We start from the raw sequence: 21,032 nt of genomic DNA, 5'->3' as shown, positions 1-21,032 counted from the left end.
GTAAATGTGAGTTTGCTTATTTATTTAATAATGTGCTTGAGATTTCATCACAGGAATCATATAAAGCCAGAAACACAGGGTAACTTTATCTCATGGGAATTAAAGTTCTATTATTTAAATCAAAGAAGTGATTAATATGCCTGATTCTTTTCTTTTTCTTATATACTCAGTAATGCATAATTGAATAATGTACACGGAAACCAATGAAGGAAAAACAATTCTGTTAATACGTGTTTGTGAAGTCCATGAAAGCTTTTACTTAACCTTTTTAGCCTCTTCTTTATGAAACATAGTCATCTTTAAATTGCATGAAATTAAAGGAGAATGTTCTGTGGCACTAATACAGTGATTTCAGTCTTTCCTGATCCGCTGGAGGCATACAGTATAGAATCAGACGTGGAGATCAGTGTTGCATTACAGTCGAGGCAATGGGTTTTGTTGTCAGGGGTCACTCAAAATTGTGTCTTGACATTGCCACTTCCCACTGTAGAGCCACTGGCACATTTCTTAACCTCTCCAAGTCTCTCTTTTGTATCTGTAAAGTGTGATTAGTAATAGTTTCCTATATTGGGATGTGAGGATTAAATGGATATATCACAATGTGTACACATGTCGGTAAGTGTTAGATACATGTCATTTCACCTTTAAGTATGGTGAAGATGATTCAGGTTTGAGGCCTAGACAGGGTAGCCATCCTTTGGCTGATACCAAAAGCCTCAGTAGAAGGGCAGATGCTTAATGGAGCTCAGATCATCAACCGTACTTGTTACTTCAGCTCTCTGACTCAACCCCAGTCCCCCCTTGACTTTTACACAGAACAAATATTTCTGCCTTCTTCTATTTATGCACCTAAGCACAAATATGAGAGGTAAACAGTAAACACTTATAAAATCAAGGCACGTGAACACATACACATACACACACATCTGCATATATAGATCATAAACTCCTCAAGTTATTTTTTGTGCACATTCTCACTACACACACAACACACACACACACACACACACACACGTACGTACGTAACCCTCCTGTAATTTTTAAGTGTACCGTATGGTAAAAGTCACAAGAATGTATGCATGTTAACTAACATTCATATTAATATATAAACCATACCCAGTTGCCCACAGACATGCATCTACTGATGTTTTAACTGTATAGATGGATTTACCTGATTAATACATATGGAGGAAGTTGAGGAGGGAAAAATGAGAGGAAAATAATGTAAATTTTTTTAAAAAAGGGAAAAATAGGATGGTAGAGGGAAAAAGATAGAAGGAAAGGGATGGTAGCTCAGTGCATGGCTTCTCAACCTCAGTCCTATTGATCTTTCATCTTTCTTGTAGAGAAGGGCCTGTCACCCTTGCCCTCAGTTGTGATAATGAAAAATGTCTTCAGACATTCAGTGCTGTGTCCCCTGGGGGAAAAATTACCCAGGCTGAGAACTGCGCCCTTAGCTGTAAGAAAGAATATCAGATATGCAGATGAAACTGTTCTTTTGTGAGAGGTATTAATAAAATGGCAATCAATCAATTAAATTCTTTGTAAATGAAGGGATGGGCAGATGGAAACTTACAATGCTAATTTTTATATGTTACAGTTAAGTTAATAAGTGTATTTACTGTTTGTTAAGTTTCATGGATTTATTGAATTTTAGAATTAGTAAGGGCTTCAGAGAGCAACTGGGGCTTATTCCAGGGACTCTGATAGGTGCTAGGTAACAAGAGTGTAATAAAAAGACACACAAGCCTGGAGTGCTTTGGAAGCATGGAAGAGTGGTATCTCATCAGGGCAGGTAGAATCTGGTAAAGGTCGAGGTGGTAACAGACATGTGACTGTGCAAAAGCATAATCAAAGTCATTTTCAGTTAGAAATTAAAGGAAGAGAGATGATGAGTAAGCTACCTGCATAAAATAGAACCTCTACTAAAACTCAGGCAAGCACTCGTTTTACAAAACCGTGTTGCTTCTCGCTGTGTTCCATTTACCAGATTTACACTTTATTACGCTACTTTTATCAAGGAACATGCATCATTGGCCAAAAATGAAGCATTTTTTTTTTTCATTTCTGAGTGTCTGGTTTACAAGAAAAGGAACAAAAGAAGTTAAATAGATGGTGAGCTGGTTGTTTTTCACTTACATTTCTAATGTGTTGCTTACAAATCTAATTAGGCTTTGGTTTTTCCATTTTTTTCCCCCATCTTTTCTCATTCCTTTCAAACTTACATCTTTTCTCATTTCTTTCAAACTTACATCACATACAGTTTGGCCAGAGCACCAAATGCAGGATGCTGTTCCTAAGAATGATGTTTCTAGTTGTGGTTATCCTAAAACTTAATGTGAAAACAAATTGGAAATAAACATGAAATAGACATTAAATGTGGGTTACTGATACCTGCCTCATGCCCTTAAATTTGCTGTGTGCTAGGTATGTTGGGAAAGTGAGTTGGTGCCCACCAGACAGCTATCCAAGCAGTGCTCATTTTTATACTCTCTTCAGTTTAATATTGCCGGATACTAATTTCACATGAACTGCAAGAAAATATTTCTCAAAGTCACAGGTTCTCACTCTTTGTCCGTCTTTCAGGGCTGATAAGGGCAGCATGGGGGGTAAGTTCAGTCTTAGGAATCACTCTTAGGTTTAGATCACAGATCCATATTACACTGTGGCCCTGGACAGTTCTTTCAAATCCTGGGAGATGATATTTCTTTATTTATAAAACTGGAGGAGAAAATTCTAACAGATAATGTTGTAGTAAATATTAAGTATATTTACTTTTCCTGTATTTTAAAAATCAATCATTATTATTCAATTAATTAGTATTGAATTAACTAATTTATGATTGCAAGTTCTCTGTAATACTTATTTGAATGTTTACTTGTTGATTTAAAGAGCACAATTTTGTTTTCTCAAATTCATTTAAAATGTCCTCCATTCTTTATAGCACAAGGTTGAGTGAAACATTCCCCATTGTTCATACCATTTCATGTTTTCTAAATGCAGTTCATTAGAAAAGTGGTGAAACTCTCATTAAAGCTCTGGGGGACGGGGGTGGGGGAAGAGTTGCTTCTATCATGGTCAAGATTAAAATCCTTCTTCAGTATCCTCAGATTTTGCATGAAAGCTTTTCATCAGAAACATACAAAGCTTTGTAGTACCCATACATTGTTATATAATTGTTGACATTAGCTTCTCAAGTATGAGAATGTTTTCCTAGTAAACTGTGTTGCGGAAGCTTGAGGTTTCCAGAAGAATTCATAGTTTTAACCCACTAGGGTTACTACAATTGCATACTATTAGTTACCAGTTACATTTAACTTTTTTCTTAGTTTAATTGCAAGGTATATAGGTAGATACGTTAATTTATGTAGAATAACCATGCCAACAGTCTAGGACTGATAGTAGTAACACCCTTGGCAAATTGAGATTTTAAGAGAATTTGCTGTTTTCTTCTAATAACAGTATATTATAGTGATTTGCTTCTAATAACATTACGGTTCACTAGCATCTTGGAAAAGCCAGATTGAAAATTATAAAGCACCTCCATTCACTTTCTAGGTTCTTTTTCTTTAAAATATATTTTGTACACTACTCATTTTTATCTTTCTGAAAATGTAACTTATTACTTTTTATTTTAAAAGTAGTGGGACTTCCCTGGCGATCCAGTGGTTAAGACTTCGCCTTCCAATGCAGGGGTTGCAGGTTCGATCCCTGGTCAGGGAGCTAAGATCCCACATGCCTCGCGGCCAAAAAACCAAAGCATAAAACAAAAGTGATATTGTGACAAATTCAGTAAAGACTTTAAAAATATTCCACATCAAAAAAATCTTAAGGGCTTCCCCGGTGGCGCAGTGGTTGGGAGTCCGCCTGCCGATGCCAGGGGACGCGGGTTCGTGCCCCAGTCCAGGAAGATCCCACATGCTGCGGAGTGACTGGGCCCGTGAGCCATGGCCGCTGAGCCTACGCGTCCGGAGCGTGTGCTCTGCAATGGGAGAGGCCACAACAGTGAGAGGCCCGCGTACCGCAAAAAAAAAAAAAAAAAAAAAAAAATCTTAAAAAAAATAGAAAAAGTAGTAGGTTCACTGTAGAAAATATGGAAAACAGGAAAAAAGTTAAAAAGGAAACGTGGATCACCCACAAATTCACCAAATGGAGAAGTTATTATTACCATTCTGGAGTATTTTTTCTAGCCTTTTTTTATTATTTTCATGTATAAAAATATTTTGGTGGAACAAAGTTAAACTCATTTATTATAGGCAGTTTTATATCCTAACATTTTTAAACTTAACATTACATAGATAATAGTTCCCCATGCCACTGAGTATTGTTTCTCAAACTTGGCTGATCATTGTAGTCGCATGTGATGCATTTTAAACTATTGGTGCCTACACCATATCCCAGACCTATTTCATCTCTGGCCTGTGTACCTTTAAAATGTTCCATGTATGATTCTGGTTCATAGTTAGGGTTAAAATCATTGTTCCAAATTTTATTTTGTTTTTATGACCACTTTGTTGTTTCTAACTTTTATTCCTTGAATAAGGCAAAGTTAAATATTTGTGTATACATCTTTGTCAAAATCCCAAATTGCCCTCTATGTTTAAAGGCAAGTCCCTGCATTAAGTTATGCCCGGTATCCCAGAAGGAAAGTTTTATAACCAACTTGAATATATAAACTTGTAGATAATTTAACTTTAATAGTTATAATATTTTAATATACTAATTAGTTGCAAAACAAATTCAAAATCACATTTTATGTAAAATGTACTTACTTGCATAAAATTGAAATGGTTGATACATGTCATCTTCCTAACAGAATGACCATCTTTTGAAAGTTTCTTCACAGTGGCAACACTTGAAATTATGAGGTCATTTCGCAGGAATCATGACTAAATCTGTGTTAACATTCCTTGACTTTTTTTTTTTAAGCATATTCTCTTTGGTGATTTCTTTTCTTTCTTTCTTTTTTCGTTTTTTTTTTTTTTGCGGTATGCGGACCTCTCACTATTGTGGCCTCTCCCGTTGCGGAGCACAGGCTCCGGACGCACAGGCTCAGTGGCCATGGCTCACGGGCCCAGCCGCTCCGCGGCATGTGGGATCTTCCCGGACTGGGGCACGAACCCGTGTCCCCTGCATCGACAGGCGGACTCCCAACAACTTGGCCACCAGGGAAGCCCTCTTTGGTGATTTCTAAAAGTCAACACTGGTGTTGATTGAGAATTTGCTTATCAAAATAGCATTTTGTTTTTCAAAATAGAATGATTAGGGATAGACTTTGAATAGACGTATTTACATATATATGGAGAGGGGAGAGAGGGAAGAAGAGAGAGAGGGAGATGGCAGTGCCCTAGATTCTTTTTTTAAAAAAATTTTATTGGAGTATAGCTGATTTATAATGTTGTGAGAGTTTCAGCTGTACAGCATAGCAATTCAGTTATACATACACATATATTCATACTTTTTCTGATTCTTTTCCAATATAGGTTATTACACAATATTTAGTAGAGTCCCCTGTGCTATACAATAGGTCCTGGTTGGTTAATCTGTTTTAGAGATAGTAGTGTGTGTATGTTAATCCCAAACTCCTAATTTATCCCTCCCCACCTTTGCCCTTTGGTAACCATAAGTTTTGCTTTTGAAATCTGTGAGTCCATTTCTGTTTTGTAAATAAGTTCATTTATATCATTCTTAAAAATGTTATTACTTGTATTAAGGTATTCTAAGACTCTTGAGACACAGCTCACCAGCATTCCTGAAAGTGTGTATCCATCTACACTGCTGTCCTGCAGCATAATGAAGTGTCTGTTTTACTACAAGCTTGTCAGCATTACTAGTATCATTTTTTAAATCTTTATTTCTTAGAATTCTGTGTCCCAGCCAGGAGGAATACTGAGCTATTTCCCCTGTCACTGTAAATCATAGCTGGTTAGCAGGAGTCTTGTCTGGCTGGCAAGTCCTCTTTTGCAATCAGATCAGTTGTCCTCCGTTCTGCCTTCCTGTTCCTGCCTTTGTCTTCCCTGAGGCTCCAGCCTGCCCCTTCTCCCCTTTTGCTCAGACGCTCATCTCCATGGGGAAAATCAACAGGGGCTTGATTTGTACAGTTAAGTCTACACCTAAACGTATTAATTACGTACGCCTATGTGTGCCTTGTGGCAGTTGTACCTTAACAGGGGACCACTTTAAAAAACCTTTAGACAGTTTCTCCCTCTCAGATCCTTAGAAAGACCTGCGTGCATCTCTACCCCATTTACCAGGAAGCCAAAAGATGAAGCTAAAAGAGTTAGTTTGCATGAGGGCATTTTGCTGATTTGTAGCGGGCTGGGATGGAATTAAATCCACTGCTTGTGAACAAGTTCTGGAGCATTTAAACACTATTGCGTTTCTACTTCTGCCACATTCCCATGGTAGCTCCCTCTGATTCCAGGGGTAGGTGAGAGAAGGTGGATTTCTCTCAACTTTGCTACATGTCTTGTTTTGGCTTGGTTGTTGATCTCTCTTTAAAGGCATTTTCTATGAGTAGAGAAGCATATACAGCCTTCTCTGGACTACTTGCTTGCTTTAAATATCCAAAAAGTAAAACCTACCTTTTGCAAATATACCTCCCTTTACATAAAAAGATTGTGTTATTGCTTTATATGTTTGTAATATGTTAGGGTTTCCAGTTGTATCATTTGGGTATCTCAGCCTCTCTGGGATCATCTTCTAGTCTCTGAAATTTGATGTATTCCAGTACTATGGAAAATATCATTATAAAAATAACTCTTTATGGTGAATATTTTGTGAAATCAAAAGCACAGTCCATCTGGTAGCAGACAAGATTAATCTGTTTGAGAATGGTAAACATTATTGCATATTTTAAAATATGTAACTAGCACAGAACATTTGCCTCAGGCGCTTGACTAAGACTGTGGCTTAGGGTGAAGATTCAAATGAACTTTTTATCCCTAAAAGTCTGTAAGACACGTTCCTCTCACGTATAGTGAAACTTTAATATCTTACATCAGTCACTGAAAAATAATACCAATTTAAAACCAAAAGAAGAAAAAAATTAACCATGATGTAGTCAAGATAAGTCTATAACAGTTCCCTCTTTTTTAAAAAATGTGCAAGTGTTATGATAATAGTTTTGGTTTATGAATTTGGCAAAGAATTATAAACAAAATAATAGATAAAATTGAATCTTATCAGTAGCATTAATATTACATTCAAGTTAATTTAAAATCATTAGGGGACTTTACTTTTTTAGTAGAGATTTATACTTTGAGAATAACTTGGCAGATTGTACGTAAGAATTCCATATACCCACCCTACCCCTCCCCTTCACAGTCTCCCCTATTATTAAAGTCTTGCATTCGTGTAATACTTTGTTAGATTTAATGATTTAATGAACCTATATTGATACATTATTGTTTAGTATCGTCCATAGTTTACATTAAGGTTCATTCTTTGTGTTGTACACTTCTGTGGGTTTTGATAAATGCGTAGTGACATGTAACCACCATTTCAGTAACATACAGAAGAGTTTCACTGCCCTAAAAATCCCCTGTGCTTCTCTTTTTCATCCCTCCCCTCCCTTCCCCCAAGCCCCTGGCAACCACTGATCTTTTTACTGTCTCTATAGTTTTGCCTTTTCCAAAATGTCATTTAGTTGGATTCATAAAATTTATTTTTAAGACATATTTGCATGCTCTTGTGAAGTTCAGTTTGACAGTAATTATAAGAAAATAGGAACAAAACTACCTTCTTATACTGCCTTTTTGGACATTTATTGTTGTGACACTATTTCGTTATCTCATTTGACCAGGTAAATGGGATTTAAGTGGCTTAACATCTTGAACACAAATATTCTCATCTAACAAATGCGTTTGAGTCTTCAATGATCATGTTATGTGTTAGAACACAATATTAATTTACATGTAACACATTATATTTACGTTCAAACAAGTTTGTTAGTCTTTTCGTTGGTTAGGAATGTCTGCTATTAATTTTTTAAATGCCTCTGTCCTCTGCCACCCTGTAGGAGAATCCTCCCCACCTCAGGTATGACCCTAACTTTACAACACATAAGTGCCAAACCAGAATTTCAGATGTGCAGTCAACTGTTAACATAAATTCTGATTGCTTTGGGTAAATAATATGATTCATGAAAGCCCTGGGAAATAAATAGGTCATGGAAAAATATAATAACTAGGAAGTAAGGAAAATTTAGGATAAATTTAAATGCCTGTATTGAATCCTTTTAGAAGGCTGGCATTTTCAATTTGAATGTGAAAGCATAAAAACACAAATGTAAAGCACAGAGAGTCCATTATGTTATGCATATGTTCTGAATTTTCTTAAGGAATCAATCATTTCTTAAACCAGCGCTTGAGAGATTGAGATAAAGCAGTTGAATTAAATATTCATTGAAATATCTTCCTCTTTAACTCATTCAGTACTTTTGAAAACAAGTTCCAGATTGTAAACATAGGCTATTTCTACTTGTTGCCTTTTATTCTCTCATCCGTACTTTTAGAAAAATTACAATTTGTTTTTCCTTTTTTGAGTATACTTTGCATTAATTTTTTCTTGGTCAGGTTTACAAATTCACACTTTTACAGCAACTGTAGTTAAGAGTTTGCTCTTAACATGAAGAATAAAGAAGGAAAATCACTAGGCTTGAAAGAAAGGTGAATGATGACCATCAGGGCCCATGCGAGACAAATTTTGAAAAATAGGCCTTCCTTTTTAGTAAAATAACACAATAGAGAGGAAAGCGAAGTACTTGTTTCTTCACAAATTGATGTTTGGTGCCTTTCACACTTTGAGCAAAAATGCCCTGTCAGAGTTGAGCAGGTTGCTTGCTTGAACCATGGTGCTCATATTTTTAAATTTTCATTTACTAATGTGGAAAACTAAGACGTGTACCTATTGTGCATTTCATGTACAAAGAGGAATTCTACTCTTTAAATAAAGTGTATTTGCATTTAAAATAATGCAGTATAACAAAAGCTCAATGATAACAGGGTATGGAGTCATAGTTTATTCCCTTTTTTACATGAAGTGCACAGTAAGTTTCTTTAAGCACCTCCCATAGAAAGTGCACATTCAACTACTCACCAAGTCAGTGAAACTTACATAAACTAAATTTCTACCGAGACGCAAGAAACAAATAAAGCTCTACTGTTTCATCTCATGATAAGACTGTTGAAGAATAGCCAACATCCCAAAACAATTATTTTAATATAGTTATGTATTATTGTCATAATGGATACAAACTGAACTATGGATTGATAGGCGATATTTATATAGTGGAATTAACAAATCAGACCAGTCAATTAAAATGTATTCCGTCAACTGTTACATGCTCATCCTGTGGGCCAATCTAATTAAGCTAAAAAAAATAGAGAAAAAAAATTTAAATAATGTCAAATGACTGTCTTGTGCATTTTAAGAGAGGATGTGTTTGTTTAAAATTTTATGTGGAACCTGAAAATGCTTACAATATTTCTACATGTTCAGCTTACTTTTGTAACATATATCTGTTTGGTTGTTTAGCAAACACTGCCCCTCTACAGTGGCTGTATTATGCCATCCTGCCTCAGAATATATCTTATGCTGAGTTCATGGAGCTATAGTAATAGATGAGGTTCTGTTGGGAATTTTAGTTCTAAAAGGGGAAGCTCATTTACTTCTGTTCCACAATTCTCAGAATTACTTAAAAGCACTTAATGACCTAAATTCAATCTTTACAACAGTTGTGTGAGTTTGGAAGTAATATTACTCTTTTATAGGTGGATAAACGCAGACCTAGAGAATTTTAATGATGACACCATGACTCTACAGCTAATAAGTAACAGGGCAGGTCATGAATTCAAGTCTTTTGTGTCCAAATCAAATTTTCTGTCTCTAATAACCACATAACAGGCTATAAAGCACAGATTCTTATAACCGTGAAGCCATGAGCTTTGTAACAGAAGGCAAGTCACTCTACAATCTTCTAAACGCTGCCATGAAATGATTTCTCGAAAAACTTTTATAAAGTTGGAAAGATAACATGAAACATAATCTTTTTAGGCTTTAAATGCTGCTTGCTGGCCTGCTGGCTTCCTGGCTGGCTGGATGAGTAGATGAATGGAGAGATGGAAGGATGGGTATAGATAGTTGGGCACATCCTGTTTGTGTGTGTGTCTGTGTGTGCACGTGTGTATGTGCATAAATATTATGCTAGTTCTCTGACAATCCCTGATGCCTTTAAAGATGAAACAGCTTATAAATCTTGGATAACATTTAGCAGGATATTACCCAAGTGGTCCTCAACCAAACGTAGGAGTCTCTGGAGGGCTTTCCAGAGATGAGGTGGTGTTCATATATATTTTTTCTCCTTTTAAGATTACCAGGTGATCAAAATACATGACAAGCCTTAAAAACCCATATTCACGTGAGGACTGTAATAAGATTCAGCTGATGGCAGTGGCTGACTGTAGGAAACCCATCAGGTGCTCTGAGTTCTCACACAGAGAAAGTTTTAGGTACATTTTTGCATTTATTCAACAAAATGCCTAAAGCTGAAGTTACATTTCAAAACGTTTATTCAGGAAAAAGATGATCTCATTAGAACAGCTCACATGTAATCCCCAGATCACTGAAGGGAATATGTTCACTGGAATACTGTGCATTATATTTTATTGAGTGGATTATTTTGAATCAAACTGGCCTTCACACTTTTGAAGAAATATTATTAGGCAGCAGTATAATCCTATTTATATTTATCTTTAGGTTTTTCACACACCTTTTTTAAATGAAGTATATTGTTACATTTACCTTGTCAGACTTTTGTGTGTGTTTATGCATTTATTTCTCAAGGTATATGTGAAAGGCTAAAAAATTACTTTATTGTGGACCCCCTCCAAGAAACATTATATCATTTCTTGGAAAATGAAATTAATTACTCTCATTCTCTTTGACAGAAATGCAGCGTGCCCTTCAATCTTCACATCCTTAGAAGGAATTCTGTTTCTGTTGATAATATTAAATATAGTTTAAATGTTTGATCATCTTTTCCACCCCAGGGTCATCAACAGGAAAAATTCAGCTAAAGTCATTGCTCCCAGGCAAAAATCTTGATGGGCTTTTATTTAAAACAAACAAACAACAAAACAACAGCAATGCTTAGCGGATGCTGCTGTGAGTCGTCCATCAATGTGGTATCAAGAATTGAGTAGTTAGTGACCAAGGGCAGAATTTTAGTATGAACTCCTTTCTTTGTTCTTTCTTACAAAATTTTCTTGTCCTAATTGTGCATACAACTTTTCTTTGTGATATCTGGTCTTTTCAGTGTCCCTGCCTCTTAGAGGCTGTTTCCTGGTAACACAGCCATATCTTTTCTCACTTTCTCAAATCTGTGTAGTCCTTTTATTTAATTTCTAACTGCTATAAGTGCTGCTTGTTTGGTGTTTTCCCATGGTTTCCCCAGCTTTCCTTCTCTCTCTTGGCTGCTCTCCCATTGCTACACGTTTATGCATTCATATCTCGGAATCAATATGTTTCCATTTTCCAGTGTCCAAAAGCCAAGAAATGAATTCTAATAATGACTTCAGGATCAAGCCTTTCAGGTCTTTTCTTTTTCCTAAAAGGAGGAGGAAGCGTATACCTCAACTGTTTGGGAAACATATTTATGCAGTGTTGCTGGTCTTACATGTACGTATGTGCAGCTTGAAGCTGGAATTATGGATGGTTTACTGGCCACATTATCACAGTAGAAGTGATTGGTATGGGCTATGAGAATATGTTATGTCAACACTGTAAACGGATGAATGGTATGATCAGGGTTTTGTCCTCTTTATACTGATGAGGCATTGTTTTTGGATATGCTGGCTGCATTTCAACTGCTACGTGTGAAATAGGAACCAGCATGTGCCTCTGTGATGTTTACACTTATAAATTTATGCATAACATGTCTAACGTTCCCAAATAAGATACATCTGTTGTCCAAAGGTTTGAGTGATCCTTCCTAATTTTTATGAGCATTTTCTGTATTTTGGTTTGAGCTCATGCAAAAGCTATGTAGTTCTCAAGTATTTGAAAGCACCTAGGGGCTCTTAGTATTGGGTCTTCCTAGCTTTCTGGTATGTACAGCAGTATTACAAGAGGAATGCTCTTCCTCTATTGTTGTAAAACAGCTTAAGGAGTAAAATTTTTTTTTAGTGAGGGATTAAGCAGATACCTACAAAGTATGGACTCATGTTCATAATCTACAGAAGTCTTAAGCAGTTTGCAAATCTCAGTGAAGCTTGATGCCTCAGAAGCCCTCTATTTACAGATAAGCTCCATGTTTACCTCCTGTATTGTCGTAGTCTACGAAAGCACTCTTTCATTTACTTTATGAAAAGTTTCTACAATGATGAATTGCACCTCAGCCTTTGGTTTATAAACCTATGTTAGAACCTTGTGTCTAAGTGTAATTGGGAAGAAAAAAATTCGTGATGGAAATAGTCACTATTTCCAAAATTAGAATTTTGGAGAGAAATTAATCAAGGCTATATTTGAAAGCAAACTATGTTTGATAATTTGTGCTTTATGACATATTTTGTAATTTTAATGACAAACCAACTGGGATATTTTATGAAAGCAGCCTCAACAAAGAATTTCTATATGGGTATGACATACTAATAAGAAACATCCTACATTGTTCTACAGAGAAATTAAATGATAATACTGGGTACAAATTGAAATAGTGTTCTAGTTAGAAGAGTAGATAATGCTAATAGCTTTTTATAAAAGTTGCTCTGTTTATGGTGTTTCTTTTCTTTTGTTTCTTAATATCTGAGAATATTTAAATTCTTATTTCTCAATTTCAGCACATGAAATGAAATCTTGTCATTTAGAATTTTATGCAGTAGATATTTTGGATACTTCATTTTGATATTTTCTAATTCTTTTCTTTTGGTGGGTAAGTAACCATGTTAGCTTAGAAGCAAAAAAGAAAAAACCAATAAAACATCAACCCATTTTCCTGTTTAGTTGATCTGGTACCATTGTTTAGCTTATTTTCTTTCTTTTCTCATTGTTGCTAAATAAAATGCCCTTGCACTATTGTATTTCCTGAATGGAGCTATAATTTATATTCTATAAAGAAAGATTTGAAGAAGCATGTTGTTTTGTTCCTTTAAGTGTATGCTCAAGCTTTGAGGGGACTAGCAAACCAAAATCTTTTATTAAACAAAGAATGAAATGAACCAATTTAATATAATTTTAGGCATTGTTGTTCTCATACCATAGTGAAGCTGGAAAAAAAAGGTTTTGGTCTTCATATATTAGAACAATAATGTCTACGTTAGCCTGGTCAAATTAGATATAACCAAAAATAATCTTTTGTAGTCTAACTCTCTGTTAAGGCTAGACGGACACCTGCTAATTTGGGGGCCATTTTAGGCCTTGGAAATAGACATTTAGTGACTATTTCTTGAATTTATGAGTGAATAGGTATAAAAATAAATTATATTCATGCTCAGTAATAACACACTGAGCCCATTAGTCTGGGTGGAATCTTGGATTCTTTATTATTCTTTATTATTAAATTTTGCTCATTAAAACTTGAAAGCATGAAAACAAACTTGGACAAAATTATTATCATTGCCTTAAATTACACAGCACAAGCATAGGCAGCTTAAGATTTACAGAATAAGCTTTTCCTAAAATTATTTCCTAAAAAAATGTCTGTTGTATTTCTGTATATTATTTTGAGAAAAACTTTTTCATTGCTATGAGCTCAGTTATAATCCAGTTATTAGAAATAGTTTGTATTCAATAATTTAGCAAACGGGTGTGGGAGGTTGGAGAATTGTATGCCCTGTTTTAATGCTCCAAATGAGAATGGTACGATGGCTCTTGCACCAAATATGAAAGTTGAAATGTCGTGGTGAGTTTCCCCCGTGTTGTTGCCAGGTAATATTATGCCTGCAGATTATTAGAGTGTTGAGTAAAGGGTTAGAATCATGAAATTGTAGAATTTTAGAGTGGAAAGGCTATCTAAGCTTATCTAATCAAAATTCCCGTTAGTTTATAACCAAGGAAACTGAGACTCTTAAGTGCAGTGATGGGTCAGACAAACAGAGCAAATGTTTTTAATTGAAGAGGTTGTATTTATGCTGTCTTAAGAAGATGATATTTTGCATTCTGAACTGGTCTTTCAGAAGATTTTATGTAAAATCACTGTTCATTTTGAGGTTCCTGTGGCTTCTTTTCTCCTCCGTAGTGTATTTCCCTGGATTTTGACAATGATGTCTGTCGCCCTCCCAATCGTCTTACTCTGTTGTGCTTTTGTACTCTCCACTTTAATTATGACGACTGTCCGAGCGGTTCTTCAGATATTTGGAGAGCGAATTAATGTTCTGTAGCAATAAGAGAAAAATTAAAAAACATTCAAGTCATCAATCATCCCTCTATTTTTCTCCCCACAGTCTCCAAACGTCCACAACTACCCCGATATGGAAGCTGTTCCCCTGTTGCTAAATAATGTGAAAGGGGAACCCCCGGAGGACCCGTTATGCGTAGATCACTTCCAGACACAAACTGAGCCAGTGGACTTGTCCATCAACAAAGCCAGGACATCCCCCACAGCCGTTTCCTCCTCCCCCGTTTCCATGACAGCGTCCGCCTCCTCCCCTTCTTCAACTTCAACCTCTTCGTCGTCTTCTAGTCGTCCAGCCTCATCCCCAACTGTTATAACATCAGTATCTTCAGCATCATCATCGTCAACGGTATTAACTCCAGGGCCCCTTGTTGCCTCTGCCTCTGGTGTGGGAGGCCAGCAGTTTTTGCACATTATCCATCCCGTTCCGCCTTCAAGTCCCATGAATTTACAGTCTAACAAACTGAGTCACGTTCACCGCATCCCCGTGGTGGTCCAGTCGGTGCCTGTTGTCTACACAGCTGTGCGGTCACCTGGAAATGTGAACAACACTATCGTCGTACCACTTTTGGAGGATGGGAGAAGCCATGGCAAAGGTAAGAGACACAAGCAAGCCTTGATTTATTTCAGCAATAACTCTTCATTTATTCATTTATTAGCGGACCCTAAGTCGTAGGCAAACACACTATATCCAAGGAAGTTCTGTGCAGAACGACACAGGAGCCAGCTGATCCACTGCTGAGTAGAGCACAGTTTAGTAGAAACTAACCTCATATTTATATAGGTATATGCTTCAGTATTACTTAGTCCATATTTCTATATATCAAGTCATTTAATGTCAGAATTCAAATACCTAAATTTGCAAAATATTTTTACCTTCAAGTGCTCAAATAGAAAGTTCAGTCTATAGTCAGTGTAACAGCTTGTGAGATGTAAATGTGTAAATCCCTCGTAGAGGTTAACCACTGTGAAATTTTTAAAAAGGGTGTCAGGATGTTTCTTCTTTCAGTTGTTCAGTCTGGAACTTACATGTCTGGCAATAATATAAAATTCCATGAAGTTCAGTGGTTGGAACCTGATCATTCACTTTTGAGTAACTTGTAAATTAAGTTGCCATTAAAGTAATTCTAAAGTTAGGTGTTTGGCTACAAATGTGTTACGTAGCTTGAGTTCTTATCTTCATCCAAGTCTAAGTTTTTATTTTAAATAGCAGGAAGCCTCCATATGATAGAAATGATTCAAAATGCAGTATTAATATTTCCTTCTGGGGGTTAGAAGGCAGAAAGATACTTTGTTACATGACTATGTAATAATACCAAGTTAACTATATGTGATAGCTGATCATGAAGTTGTTTCTTCTTCTAAGTTCTTTTTGTTTCATTTTTAAATAGAAGGAATTATAATAATATCATGGTGTTGATCTTTCTTCCCTTTCTATGAATCTAAAAAAATAAGCCACCCTTCTATAGAGATGTAAAATGCCTATAATCATCAACTCATATGTGTGTATTTTGTCTTCAGAGTCTAGAAATGACGATGGATTAAGACTTAGATTGCATTACTTTTTGCTTTGATACCATATTACTTCCGAGGCCCTTAATTAAAATATGATGGGTGAATACATAAAACACTGCCTTCGTGTAAAATACTAGTAAACATAGTTGTTCTGGTTCTTGTACCAGGTAGGATTCAGTGCATAGGAATAACATTTGGTCATGAACTTGGAGATTTTTTGCAAACATACATTACAAAATTGTGCATTCATCTTTTGCAAGTTACTATTTTATCTGCAGTGAGTTTCTTCATAGCACATGACAAGTTTCATCTTCCCAGTTTTACCACCTGAAAAATCTTGTGCTTTACAGCAGTCAGAGGTTTAAACTGCAAACTTGAGATCCAGACGCTCTGCTTACCTGACAACCTTTTTTTTTCTTTTTTTTTTTTTTTTTTGGTGCTTTTATGGGCAAGGGCCAGGAAGTAGTCCCACCACCATCTTTGTGAGCAGGTAGAAGAAAAAGAGGAAGAAGTGAGTCTTTACATGGATTTTTCTTGAGTCGAACCTTCTTTGATATTACTAATACTTCTGATCCAAATGAGCTAATTGATTCGAATAATAATAACATAACTAAAGGCCATATTAGGTATTTATTTTCCCTTATAATTTACAGATGTGCTTTAAGTTTTTTAAGAATTAGGAATTAACAACTAGAAAAATTATAACCTTGTGTATTACATTATATATGTGTACACCATAGAACCCAATCTTTTTGCAATAATACTTATGAAAAATATTGCTTTCATTGTGAAGGTGATTGATAAGGATTTTAACACTGTTCACGACCTGTTTTTACAATTTTCATGCTCTAAAGAAGGAAACAAAAGAGATATCTCTTTTATTTGCCATTATTTTATGGGAGAGATTACTTTTATTTAAAGTTTACTACCAAAATTTAATTTTCTGGAAAATTTATCTTTGCAGAAGAACTGTGTTAAGTAAGACTCATGCTGTAATTTGTTCTCTACATGAGTATATTTGTTATTTTCATGCAGTGTTTTCTAAGTAGTTTCCTCATATCAAGAGTAAACATTTATATAACCATAAACACACTAAACTATAATGTGGATGTTAACAGCATGAGATTTGGAATCAAGGTTGTATGGGTTAGAATCCTGGTTCCCTCACTTCCAGCTTTGGGCTGGGCAATAACTGGGCAAAGTTATTTAATTTCACTAATCTTCATTTTCTTCAGTGATAAAATGGGAATTTTATCATCTTTGAATATATATATCTTTGAAGGTATATATCTTTGAAGATTATTGGGAAGATAAAATAAGAGCTTATGTGTAAATGTCTAGCACTGATTAACTATCAATAAATGTTTGCAGTTATTTATCATTATTATATCCCCCCCAAAAAAATACCTGAAGCAATAATGTTCAGAAATTTTTACTCTGTCTTATAAAAACAGAAAGTTGGAGGAAAAAAGACTTACTGAATTTAAAAGTGAAAAACTGCTTCCAAGAAGTTGGTATAGAAATGCTTCTCAAAGTTGTTACAACAAATTATAAGGGATGAGAGTTTAGGATGAGAAATTGTCTGGAAAATCCCATACTTTCTATGTTTATTAGTTTATATTAAGTTTTTATAATCCCCACGTTCTACAAATATTGCTACAGCATTTTATGGTTTTTTATTGTTTAATTGATTAATTAGATTATGGTAAAATTGTCTAATGGAGGCCTGCCTACATCACAGAATGGATAAAGGAGAGGGCATTTCAGTGATTCCTCACGTCTTTATTTTGGACATATGCACTGGGCACTGGGCCAGCAATGAAATGGCTGGGTGATAAAGGGAGCCCTATTTCCATTCTCAAACAGGACTTGTATATCTGGTAAGGATGAGCAAAAGAAAATACAATAGGGGAGTTGGTTTTTCAAAATGCTACTAATAAAAATACAAAACTCTTATAAATGTAGGTGATTGTACTAGCTAATTACCTTTAAAGTTGGTATAACATATCTGGTCTGTGGTAGAGAAATAGATTACCTTACATCACACTACACAAGGGACTGTGAATGAATACATCTGTATCTAAAATAACATGAATTGAGTCATTTGTCCATTCAAGTATTTATTGAGCATCTCTTATGGATCAGGCATTTTATTGGCACCAGAGACATAGTGTTGAGGGAAACAGATGCTGTTTCTATCTGAGTGCTTGTAGTCTACTGGGAGATTTTGACGTCAAACAGAAAAATCGTACAATTAACTGATAACTGTGGACAGAGTTGGGTTAAAATGTAGACCAGCCATGGATGTGCCTAGGGCAAAGAGTTTGATTATTACTGCAGGGAGAGAAAGTTGTATATGACAAAAGTGTTTTCATACAGGGTGTTATATGTGGTTGGAAAAAATGTTTTTGCTGTGATGCTCAGAAGGGGGTGTTCGGGGCTTGGGAGTGTGGTGGGCTGGAACTTCCGCACGGTATGCTTGGATGTGAAAAAGCATTCTAATGAGGAGAGAACTCCAGCCTATCCAGTATTTATGGAATATGGTCTAAAGGAATGGCAAGTCGTCAGCTAGCCCAGGGCACCAACAGATCTCAGTTGGGTCTTGAATGTAATCTGTGATAGGAGGGAAAATGGCATGATGTTCTGGAAGGCACAGTAAACACAGTGTAGACTAGGGCCATCAGAGGGATGCTGTCAGAGAAGTTCTCCAGAGGAAGACATTTTTCTGCTTGATACAGGACAAAGTAGCAGTTAGCCCCTCAAAGTGATAGTGCTGAGGGGTGGAAGGCTCTCCACGGAACCTGAGACCTGTTATTTATAAACAAGACCCTAAAGGGGTTATTTGACCTTGTAAAGGAATTTCAGTTCAGCCTGGGGAAGTTTTTGGTAGATTTCCCAGGAGATTTTCATTCGGTTTTTACAGATATTTAGCAGCAGGAAGCATAGAAGGTCAAAACAAATCACAGGCGAAGTGATTGGTTTGTTATTGCCTTGATGGAAAAGTAGGCAGTGTGTGTGTGTGTGTGTGTGTGTTACGTGGGCCTCTCACTGCTGTGGCCTCTCCCGTTGTGGAGCACAGGCTCCGGACGCGCAGGCCCAGCGCCCATGGCTCACAGGCCCAGCCGCTCCGCGGCACGTGGGATCTTCCCGGACCAGGGCACGAACCCATGTTCCCTGCATCGGCAGGCGGACCCCCAACCACTGCGCCACCAGGGAAGCCCAAAAGTAGGCACTTTTATGGTTCTCTTTTCCTTCCTTCCTTTTGAGCCACTATTAAGATGAGGGAAAGATGTTTAAGAGAATGCAAGTGAAGAGAGTGTTTCACCGAGGGACTCATCAAATGTATCAAAAGCTTCTAAGGGGCCAAATAAAATAAGGACTAAGAATGGAGCCTTTCGGGAGGATGGAGTTTACTGGTGACACTGTGTCAGTGGAGTGGTGGGGACAAAGGGTGGACTGAAGTGAGTTCGTGTTCAGATGGGAGGTGAGGCAGGGGTGACAAAGTCTAGACAACTCTTTGGAGTAGTTTTGCTGGAAGAGTTTTGGAGAAATGGCATGATAGCTGGAGAGGCATTTACGCTCTCAAGGGAGGAATTTTAAAAGAGGCAGAAAGTATAGCATATTTGTATTCTGTCAAGAATAATCCAGTAGACAGTTGAAAAATGGGTAATTCTAGAGAGGGAAGAATTACAGAAGCAAAATTGTTAATTGCTCATTAGTTGCTTATATAATTTTGTGGAAGTAACCTGCATCTTGCAGTAATTAACCCAAATTCTAAAGTCAATTTATTAGATTGACACAAGTTTTAGGAAAAAAGATACATAATGGAAGAGGAAAGAAAATGCAAAAAACAGCAGATAATGATCTAGGATTGATGATGAAAAGCAAACAGAAGTTCAGCAAAATGTGGGTTCCACTGAGAATTATAAAAACGAAACCAGCATTAATATGAATATAAGATGAAACATTTCTCATTCACCACATACTGGAATGTACAGAATAATTAAAAGAAAAAGGTAACCCCCAAATAATTTGTTGTTTAAAGACATTTTTATAATTGAATATTAATAGATATTACATTTCAGAAACGCAGAACACTTAAAGAGCAAGGCCGTAAGCAGTCTGACCATCCAACTAAAGAGCTAAAAAAAAAAAAAAAAAAAAAAAATGGATTTACTTTCTCCCTCCCATATGTGAGCTAGTCCTTTCTCCATGTAGCTAAAGGAACAGGTAATATCACCTTGATGCCCAGGAATGAGGCTCGAGCCAAGGTGTGATTGACCGGTGGCTTTGAAACAGCCAGAACTGAAAAGCCAGCTGGGTAATTCACTGTTGCCCAGTTTTCTTCCCTGACCACTATTGCATCCTTCTTTACTACGTTATATAGATGATCTGTTGGTCTGTCTTCTCCCCCTTTCCCCATATTGTCTTCTCCTTAGCCACCCAAACCCACCGGATGTCCCCATGACTGTAAAAAAGGAGATTGCCCAGCAGAAAAAGCTCAGTTCATTTCCTATGCAGCCACATTCTTTTTCCTGAAAATGCAACCCTGGCAGCCCAGCCTACCAGAAGTTTTACAAAACATATTTCTTGCATCAAGACTTTTTATTATAATGGTGTCATACTTGAAAAATAACTCATTATGGGTCATAAGTGCATTATTCCTGACCATATATCTATAGGATAAAATCCTTGAGTTTAAAGTACTTTTTCCCCCAGATGTCTGACTAGAGCATGTTGTTACTGCTGTTAAGCAACCAGCAGCCATTTGAGCATGTCATTTCTTTCGTCATCTCCTTTAATAAAAGCGTGTTGTTTTTGTCTTATTTTTAGATGAAGTGAGGAATCCTCCAAAATGATACGTTATTCCCATAGCACTGGTTCAGGAATTTCAAAGGGCCGTGGCTGTGAGCAAATTTGAAACACTCAAACCCCATTTCTTCCTATAGGCTTTTGCTTTTCTCAGCAGCCCACAGAAAGAAGCCACAAGTGTATTTTTAGTCCTAGGCCATTTATACTTGTGAAGGGAAATCTGGTCATTGCAGTGATTGCTGCAGAGCTGGTTGGAGGTTGTGACTGACCATCTAATGCAACTGGAGTTTTGCTCCCATGAAACTCTGCATTT

General features: G+C 36.5%; 1 protein-coding gene across 2 annotated transcripts in view; it reads left to right on the top strand.

Moving 5' to 3' along the window:
• Window positions 1-21,032, top strand: part of KLF12 (KLF transcription factor 12) — a 452,957-nt gene that overhangs the window by 282,961 nt on the left and 148,964 nt on the right. For both annotated transcript variants that reach the window (XM_081214998.1, XM_081214999.1), the window contains exon 4: window positions 14,442-14,988. In XM_081214998.1, the coding sequence (XP_081071124.1) occupies window positions 14,442-14,988 (547 nt within the window). The remainder of the gene's footprint in view (window positions 1-14,441; window positions 14,989-21,032) is intronic.

This window comes from Mesoplodon bidens (genome assembly GCF_964165515.1).
Source record: "Mesoplodon bidens genome assembly, chromosome: 17".
In the NCBI taxonomy this organism is placed as follows: domain Eukaryota; kingdom Metazoa; phylum Chordata; class Mammalia; order Artiodactyla; family Ziphiidae; genus Mesoplodon; species Mesoplodon bidens.
This window is presented reverse-complemented; position numbering and strand designations above follow the sequence as displayed.